This window comes from Stegostoma tigrinum, chromosome 11 (genome assembly GCF_030684315.1).
Source record: "Stegostoma tigrinum isolate sSteTig4 chromosome 11, sSteTig4.hap1, whole genome shotgun sequence".
NCBI classification, from domain to species: Eukaryota; Metazoa; Chordata; class Chondrichthyes; order Orectolobiformes; family Stegostomatidae; genus Stegostoma; species Stegostoma tigrinum.
Genome location: NC_081364.1, coordinates 58,092,270 through 58,102,062, shown reverse-complemented (window position 1 = coordinate 58,102,062; position 9,793 = coordinate 58,092,270). Strand labels below are relative to the sequence as shown.

The 9,793-nt window shown below is 57.9% G+C and overlaps 1 protein-coding gene across 1 annotated transcript in view; it reads left to right on the top strand.

The window, feature by feature from the left end:
• Positions 1 to 6,127: 6,127 nt before the first annotated feature.
• The window catches only part of LOC125460375 (ADP-ribosylation factor-like protein 8B-A), a 42,338-nt gene continuing 38,672 nt past the window's right edge, over positions 6,128 to 9,793 (top strand). Inside the window, 2 exon segments of the mRNA XM_059649618.1 lie at positions 6,128 to 6,444; positions 6,446 to 6,478. Of these exon segments, the coding sequence (XP_059505601.1) occupies positions 6,355 to 6,444; positions 6,446 to 6,478 (123 nt within the window). The 5' untranslated portion in view covers positions 6,128 to 6,354.

Sequence of the window (9,793 nt, the reverse complement as noted above, 5' to 3'; positions counted from 1 at the left end):
TCAATTGTGATGGACCTTCGTATTGAGGTATACAAGGGGAGTCAGATCAGGATGTATCATTTGATATCAGAGATAATGGGAACTGCAGATGCTGGAGAATCCGAGATTACAAGGTGTAGAGCTGGATGAACACAGCAGGCCAAGCAACATCTTAGGAGCAGGAAAGCTGATGTTTCGGGCCTAGACCCTTCATCAGAAATAGGGGAGGGGAAGGGGGTTCTGAAATAAATAGGGAGAGAGGGGGAGGTGGATAGATGATGGATAGAGGAGACAGACAAGTCAAAGATGTACGGATGGAGCCAGTAAAGGTGAGTGTAGGTGGGGAGGTAGGGAGGAGATAGGTCAGTCCAGGGAGGACAGACAGGTCAAGGGGGCGGGGATGAGGTTAGTAGGTAGGAAATGAAGGTGCGGCTTGAGGTGCGAGGAGGGGATAGGTGAGAGGAAGAACAGGTTAGGGAGGTGGGGACGAGCTGGGCTGGTTTTGGGATGCGGTAGGGGGAGGGGAGATTTTGAAGCTTGTGAAATCCACATTGATACCATTGGGCTGCAGGGTTCCCAAGCGGGAGATAAGTTACTGTTCCTGCAACCTTCAGGTGGCATCATTGTGGCACCAACACCAACCTCCTGCAAATCTGCTACATTTCACACCACAGCCTGCATCATTCAGGCCCCTTATAAGCATCCAGCTGAGGTTGCATATGCACAAAACACAGAGAACACTGAAGAAACTCAGCAGGTCTGGCAGCATCTGTGGAGAAAGTAAAGAAGTCAACATTATGAGTTGGGTATGACTCTTCTTCGGGACGTTCTGATGAAGGGCCACCAGGCTTGAAACATTGACTCTTATTCTCACTGTTCAGATGCTGTCGGACCTGCCGCATTTCTCCAGCATTGTCTGTGCTTGTTTCAGATTTCCAGCATCTGCAGGATTTTGTTTTATGTTATTCAGAAATTCTTCCTCTTTTACTATCTTTGAGACCAAACAATGCTGGATCCCCACATGACATTAGTGGGTATTCAACACTCCCCAACATGGGAAGGGTTGTCTAAATTTCCCAGAGATTTGAAGAACAGTTTGTAGCCTTTCAGGTTTTTCAATATCACAGACTTTCAAATTTCTCTGTTTTTACACAAAATAGTTGGTGATAAATTGAGTAAGTTGAAAAATATTTGCCTGTCACAAAACTGACGGTTGTTCAGAAATGAAGCTGACTTTTAAGGCTGGGAAAGGACTTTGTATCTGAAACAAGTAGGTGCGATGTAACTGAAAAAAAATCATACGATGATAATTTTGACAATGGTATAGTCATTTCCACGCTTTAAAAGTGTGAGAAAAATTCTTTCAGTCTTGCTTATTTTGCCATTGAACGTTCCTTCATTGTAATGTGCAGTCGATGATAATTTCACTCAGAGTAACATCTGAAAAACTGGCCCGACTGTTTTGACAAAAGTAACTTGGGATCTGCCTGTAAACTGTCTTTTTGATGTTGTGATATTGACAGGATGTATATGTGATTCAATCCAGACGACTGCATGAGTAGGAACTGCATTTGCTGGAGAACCTGAGATAACAAGGTGTGGAGCTGGATGTACACAGCAGGCCAAGCAGCATCAGAGGAGCAGGAAGGCTGACATTTCGGGCCTAGACCCTTCTTCAGAAAATTTCTGAAGAAGGGTCTAGGCCCAAGACGTCAGCTATCCTCCTCCTATGATGCTGCTTGGCCTGCTGTATTCATTCAGCCAATAGAGTAAGACTGAGAGAAAGAAACAAATTCCTGCATTGCCATGACTATAATCAGCTCTTAAAGCAAAGTATTTATCTTGCTGAGAAAAAGAATGCACTGCATTTCTGTCTCAGTCATTCATAACTCACCAAAACTCCTTAGAAAGCAACTTCAAAGCCCATTGCCCCCACACTCATTCCACACACGCATCACCCTCTGCATGAAAATGTTTCTCCTCTGGTCACTTTTATATCTCTCCCGTCTCACTTTAAATCTCTGCCCCTCTAGTTTTGGACTCCCCTACCCCGGGAAAAAGACCTTCCCCTTATCCACATCCCTCATGATTTTATTAGCCTCTATAAGGTCATCCCTCAGCCTCTGATGCTCCAGGGAAAATAGCCCCAACCTGTTCAGCCTCTCCCAATAGCTCAAACCCTCCAACCCTGGTAACATGCTTGTAAATCTTTTCTGCACCCTTTCAAGTTTAACAGCATGTTTTCTATAGCGAGGAGACCAGAACTCAACGCAATGTTCTGAAAGTGGCTTAACCAATGTCCTGTACAGCTGCAATATGTCATCCCAATTCCTATACTTGATGCACTAACCAATCTTGCAACTCCCGCTTTAACAGCATTTTGGTTGCACTTTACCGCAATGATTGCAGAGGTTCATGAAGATGGCTCACCTCCACCTTCTCCAGGGCAACACATGATAGTGACCATAACTGCCTCACATTCTACATGGCTATGGAGAAGAAGAGGATTAGGCAAAATGGGAGGATATTTAATTGGGGAAGAGAAAACTATGACGCGATTAGACATGAGTTAGGAAGCATGGACTGGGAGCAATTGTTCCATGGTAAGGGCACTATAGACATGTGGAGACTGTTTAAGGAACAGTTGTTGCGAGTGATGAGTAAATATGTCCCTCTGAGACAGGCAAGAAGGGGTAAGATAAAGGAACCTTGGATGACGAGAGCGGTGGAGCTTCTGGTGAAAAGGAAGAAGGTAGCTTACATAAGGTGGAGGAAGCTAGGGTCAAGTTCAGCTAGAGAGGATTACACGCAGGCAAGGAAGGAGCTCAAAAATGGTCTGAGGAGAGCCAGGAGGGGGCACGAGAAAGGCTTGGCAGAACGAATTAGGGAAAACACAAAGGCATTTTACACTTGTGTGAGGAATAAGAGAATGGTCAAAGAAAGAGTAGGGCCGATCAGGGGTAGCATAGGGAACTTGTGTGTGGAGTCTGAGGAGGTAGGGGAAGCCCTAAATGAGTTTTTTGCTTCTGTCTTTACGAAAGAAACGAACTTTGTAGTGAATGAAACCCTTGAAGAGCAGGTGTGCATGCTGGAATGGATAGAGATAGAGGAAGCTGATGTGCTGAAAATTTTGTCAAACATTAAGATTGACAAGTCGCCAGGCCTGGACCAGATTTGTCCTCGGCTGCTTTGGGAAGCGAGAAATGCAATTGCTTCGCCACTTGCGAGGATCTTTGCATCCTCGCTCTCCACTGGAGTCATACCTGAGGACTGGAGAGAGGCAAATGTAATTCCTCTCTTCAAGAATGGAAATAGGGAAATCCCCGGCAATTACAGACCAGTAAGTCTCACGTCTGTCGTCTGCAAGGTGTTAGAAAGGATTCTGAGGGATAGGATTTATGAGCATCTGGAAGAGCAGGGCTTGATCAAATGCAGTCAACACGGCTTTGTGAGGGGCAGGTCATGCCTCACAAACCTTATCGAGTTCTTTGAGGATGTGACTAGAAAAGTTGATGAGGGTCGAGCTGTGGATGTGGTGTATATGGACTTCAGTAAGGCATTTGATAAGGTTCCCCATGGTAGGCTCATTCAGAAGGTCAGGAGAGGAATGGGATACAGGGGAACTTAGCTGTCTGGATACAGAATTGGCTGGCCAACAGAAGGCAGCGAGTGGTAGTAGAAGGAAAATATTCTGCCTGGAAGTCAGTGGTGAATGGTGTTCCACAGGGTTCTGTCCTTGGGCCTCTACTGTTTGTAATTTTTATTAATGACTTGGATGAGGGGATTGAAGGATGGGTCAGCAAGTTTGCAGACGACACAAAGGTCGGAGGTGTCGTTGACAGTATAGAGGGCTGTTGTAGGCTGCAGCGGGACATTCACAGGATGCAGAGATGGGCTGAGAGGTGGCAGATGGAGTTCAACCTGGATAAATGTGAGGTGATGCATTTTGGAAGGTCGAATTTGAAAGCTGAGTACAGGATTAAGGATAGGATTCTTGGCAGTGTGGAGGAACAGAGGGATCTTGGTGTGCAGATACATAGATCCCTTAAAATGGCCACCCAAGTTGACAGGGTTGTTAAGAAAGCATATGGTGTTTTGGCTTTCATTAGCAGGGGGATTGAGTTTAAGAGTCGTGAGATCTTGTTGCAGCTCTGTAAAACTTTGGTTAGACCACACTTGGAATACTACGTCCAGTTCTGGTCGCCCTATTATAGAAAAGATGTGGATGCTTTGGAGAGGGTTCAGAGAAGGTTTATCAGGATGCTGCCTGGACTGGAGGGCTTATCTTATGAAGAGAGGTTGACTGAGCACAGACTTTTTTCATTGGAGAAAAGGAGGAGGAGAGGAGACCTAATTGAGGTATGCAAGATAATGAGAGGCATAGATAGAGTTGATAGCCAGAGACTATTTCCCAGGGCAGAAATGGCTAACACGAGGGGTCATCGTTTTAAGCTGGTTGGAGGAAAGTATAGCGGGGATGTCAGAGGCGGGTTCTTTACACAGAGAGTTGTGAGAGCATGGAATGCGTTGCCAGCAGCAGTTGTGGAAGCAAGGTCATTGGGGTCATTTAAGAGACTGCTGGACATGCATATGGTCACAGAAATTTGAGGGTGCTTACATGAGGATCAATGGTCGGCACAACATCGTGGGCTGAAGGGCCTGTTCTGTGCTGTACTGTTCTATGTTCTATGTTCTATGGCCGAACCTCTCACGCCAATATTTCATGAATAAATGAAAAAATATTGAGTGGTGAATAGTAGAGAAACATGAAATTAAATTAACACATGATTCAATCGTTTAAATCGGCTAAAGTTTCTTAACATGTTGAATTATTATATTTTTGTCAGGATGCCTGCATTACAATTCCAGGTATTTAAAACAGCATATTATCCAACAAGTGGAGATCAGGACTGAGAATCTGGTGTGGAAAGACCGATTGGATGCAATGGGCTTTTGAGCAGTTTTATGGTCTTTCGCTTCAGACTGCCGCTCATCTTTTTTATGGTCTTGAGATGTCAGCGGTTTCAGCTGCACATGGAGTCTGAAAGGCTGCAGTCCATGTTTCTTTAACTTGCAGTGGCTGCACCTCAATTTCTGGCTGCATGTCAGTCCCATGTTCCTGGTCCTTGCTACCCAAGTGAGTCGTAAAGTTCAAGGTTGTCTTCTAGGGACTGGTCCTAGGCCTCAGTCAAAGGTTGTTTAAGGGTTCCTGGCAGCGTGCAATCGAGGGGATCATTCAATCTGGATGCTTGTCATACTTCTTGCCTGTATATTCGAGGCCTTCCTTGTTTTCCGTGTGCATTGCAGTGTCTGTATAAATACCTGTATGCACCATACTTTAGTGATGACCTTAGGGACAGTACAGCAAAGATTAATGAGAATGCTTCCAGGGAGAACGGCCGTCAGAAAATGGGATGGAATCGCTGGGATTATCGTGACAAAGTGAAGAGGAGATGTGAGAGACATAAGGGGACTGAACACAGTAGTTCGGAGGAAGCCATTCCCATTTGCAGAAATATCAAAGCTGAGAAGACATCACTTTAAGGTACGTGACAAAAGAACCAGAAGTGACATGCCAGACCCGAAACGTTAACTCTGCTTTCTCCTTCACAGACACTACTAGATCAGCTGAGTTTTTCCAGCAAATTTGTTTTTGTTGTTGTTGTGACATGAAGGGAAACCATTTGACACAGTGAGTGGCTAGGAGCTGGAAGTTGCTGACTGAGGGTGTTATTTTGGGCAGATTCATTTTATCCATTTTTATCTAAAGACAAAAATCTGTGTCAGCAGGAAAATGGCAGAGGAAGGGAATGAGAGTTGGGTAGCATGTACAAGGCAGGCTGAATGGCCTCCTCCGCTCCTGCAGTTATTCTGTGACTGGGAATTGGGGTGTCTAGGCACCACATGTAACGAGATGTCATCCGATAAACTTCCTGAGTTTTGTGTTTGTAAAGTGCATGTTGTTGTTTGTGCCCCTGGAAACAGAGAGCGCTGCACTCAACCTGCACTGCTTCGGCGACAGCTGCCATTCCACACTCTAGCCACGAGGTGTTGCTGAAGCCAACTACTCCTGAGGGCTTCATTCGCGGATGTCGCGGCGGGTCCTCCAGTATCCCAGGATCCTGCGGAATCGCAGGGTCCTCCCGAACTTACTCCTCCTCGATCCCAGTGTTCCTGAGCGGACAGTCAGCTGACGGCTGGGTGTTTCCGGCGCTCTGGTCGGCCGCCCTCATCTTTCTCTCTGTGTCCAGCTGCCGGCCTGGCCCTCCACCCCTTACGACCAAATCGACAGAGGCCGCTTTCTCATCCGGCTCGGTAAGCCGTCCACCTGCCGTCCCATCATATTTCCACACACCCACACCCCTGCCCCCAAGGATGTTGGCGCTCTTCAACCGGCTGCTGGACTGGATCAAGTCGCTCTTCTGGAAGGAGGAGATGGAGTTGACGCTGGTCGGGCTGCAGTACTTCGGGCAAGACCACCTTCGTCAACGTTATCGCGGTGAGTCGGAGAGACCCCGAGCGTGCGGGCCCCTTTCCCGGCAACACATCGGTCTTAATCGCTTTACCCCTTCCTCTCGCCCTTCCCCCCCCACCCCACCCTCCCCCCCCTCCCCCCCCCTCCCCCACCCTCCCACCCTCCCCCCCCCCTCCCCCACCCTCCCACCCTCCCCCCCCCTCCCCCACCTCCCACCCTCCCCCCCCCTCCCACCCTCCCCCCCCTCCTCCCTCCCTCCCTCCCTCCCTCCCTCCCTCCCTCCCTCCCTCCCCACCCCACCCCACCCCACCCCACCCCACCCTCCCTCCCTCCCTCCCTCCCTCCCCCCCACCACCCCACCCCACCCTCCCTCCCTCCCCCCCACCACCCCACCCCACCCTCCCTCCCCCCCTCCCCTCCCTCCCTCCCTCCCCCCTCCCCCTCCCTCCCTCCCCCTCCCCCTCCCCCTCCCTCCCCCCTCCCCCCCCCCCCCCCCTCCCCCTCCCTCCCCCCTCCCCCTCCCTCCCCCCTCCCACTCCCTCCCTCCCTCCCTCCCTCCCCCCCCTCCCTCCCCCCACACCCTCCCCCCCACCCTCCCCCCCCCCCACCCTCCCCCTCCCCCCCACCCTCCCCCTCCCCCCCACCCTCCCCCTCCCCCCCACCCCCCCTCCCCCCCCCTCCCCCCCCTCCCCCCCTCCCCCCCCCTCCCCCCCCTCCCCCCCCCTCCCCCCCCCCCTCCCCCCCTCCCCTCCCCCCCCTCCCCCCCCCCCCTCCCCCCACCCCCCTCCCCCCCCTCCCCCCCCCCCTCCCCCCTCCCCTCCCCCCCTCCCCCCCTCCCCCCCCCCCTCCCCCCCCTCCCCTCCCCCCCCTCCCCCCCCCTCCCCCCCTCCCCCCCTCCCCCCCCCCTCCCTCCCCCCCTCCCTCCCCCCTCCCTCCCTCCCCCCCCTCCCTCCCCCCCCTCCCTCCCCCCACACCCTCCCCCCCACCCTCCCCCCCCCCCACCCTCCCCCTCCCCCCCACCCCCCCTCCCCCCCCTCCCCCCCCACCCCCCCCCCTCCCCCCCCCCCACCCCTCCCCCCCACCCCTCCCCCCCCACCCTCCCTCCCTTTCTCCCCTCCCACCCTCCCTCCCTTTCTCCCCTCCCACCTCCCTCCCTTTCTCCCCTCCCCACCCTCCCTCCCTTTCTCCCCCCCCACCCTCCCTCCCTTTCTCCCCCCCACCCTCCCTCCCTTTCTCCCCCCCCCACCCTCCTCCCTTTCTCCCCCCCCCACCCTCCCTTTCTCCCCCCCCCACCCTCCCTCCCTTTCTCCCCCCCCCCCACCCTCCTCCCTTTCTCCCCCCCCCCACCCTCCCTCCCTTTCCCCCTCCCCACCCTCCCTTCCCTTCCCCACCCCTCGCCCCCCCCTCGCTCCCCCCCCCGCCCTCCCCCCCCCGCCCTCACTCTCCCCCCCCCCCGCCCTCACTCTCCCCCCCCCCGCCCTCACTCTCCCCCCCCCCGCCCTCACTCTCCCCCCCCCGCCCTCACTCTCCCCCCCCCCGCCCCTCACTCCCCCCCCCCGCCCTCACTCTCCCCCCCCCCCGCCCTCACTCTCCCCCCCCCCCGCCCTCACTCTCCCCCCCCCCCCGCCCTCACTCTCCCCCCCCCCCCGCCCTCACTCTCCCCCCCCCCCCGCCTCACTCTCCCCCCCCCCCCCGCCCTCACTCTCCCCCCCCCCCGCCCTCACTCTCCCCCCCCCCCCGCCCTCACTCTCCCCCCCCCCCCGCCCTCACTCTCCCCCCCCCGCCCTCACTCTCCCCCCCCCCGCCCTCACTCTCCCCCCCCCGCCCTCACTCTCCCCCCCCCCCGCCCTCACTCTCCCCCCCCGCCCTCACTCTCCCCCCCCGCCCTCACTCTCCCCCCCCGCCCTCACTCTCCCCCCCCGCCCTCACTCTCCCCCCCCCGCCCTCACTCTCCCCCCCCCCGCCCTCACTCTCCCCCCCCCCGCCCTCACTCTCCCCCCCCCCGCCCTCACTCTCCCCCCCCCTCCGCCCTCACTCTCCCCCCCCCCCCGCCCTCACTCTCCCCCCCCCCCCGCCCTCACTCTCCCCCCCCCCCGCCCTCACTCTCCCCCCCCCCCGCCCTCACTCTCCCCCCCCCCGCCCTCACTCTCCCCCCCCCCCGCCCTCACTCTCCCCCCCCCCGCCCTCACTCTCCCCCCCCCCGCCCTCACTCTCCCCCCCCCCCGCCCTCACTCTCCCCCCCCCCGCCCTCACTCTCCCCCCCCCCGCCCTCACTCTCCCCCCCCCCCGCCCTCACTCTCCCCCCCCCCGCCCTCACTCTCCCCCCCCCCCGCCCTCACTCCGCTCCCCCCCCCCCGCCCTCACTCTCCCCCCCCCCCGCCCTCACTCTCCCCCCCCCCCGCCCTCACTCTCCCCCCCCCGCCCTCACTCTCCCCCCCCCGCCCTCACTCTCCCCCCCCCGCCCTCACTCTCCCCCCCCCCGCCCTCACTCTCCCCCCCCCCGCCCTCACACTCCCCCCCCCGCCCTCCACACTCCCCCCCCCCGCCCTCACACTCCCCCCCCCCCCGCCCTCACACTCCCCCCCCCCCCGCCCTCACACTCCCCCCCCCCGCCCTCACACTCCCCCCCCCCCGCCCTCACTCTCCCCCCCCCCCGCCCCTCACTCTCACCCCCCCCGCCCTCACTCTCACCCCCCCCCCCCGCCCTCACCTCTCCCCCCCCCCCCGCCCTCACTCTCCCCCCCCCCCCGCCCTCACTCTCCCCCCCCCCTCCCCGCCCTCACTCTCCCCCCCCCCCGCCCTCACTCTCCCCCCCCCCCGCCCTCACTCTCCCCCCCCCCCGCCCTCACTCTCCCCCCCCCCCCGCCCTCACTCTCCCCCCCCCCCCGCCCTCACTCTCCCCCCCCCCCGCCCTCACTCTCCCCCCCCCCCCCGCCCTCACTCTCCCCCCCCCCCCGCCCTCACTCTCCCCCCCCCCCGCCCTCACTCTCCCCCCCCCCGCCCTCACTCTCCCCCCCCCCCGCCCTCACTCCCCCCCCCCCCGCCCTCACTCTCCCCCCCCCCCCCGCCCTCACTCTCCCCCCCCCGCCCTCACTCTCCCCCCCCCCGCCCTCACTCTCCTCCCCCCCCCGCCCCCTCACTCTCCCCCCTCCCCCCCGCCTCACTCCTCTCTCCCCCCCCCCGCCCTCACTCTCCCCCCCCCCCCCCCCCCCCCCCCGCCCCCCCCTCACTCTCCCCTCCCCCCCCCGCCCTCACTCTCACTCCCCCCCCCGCCCTCACTCCTCACTCCCCCCCCCGCCCTCACTCTCACTCCCCCCCCCCGCCCTCACTCCCTTCTTC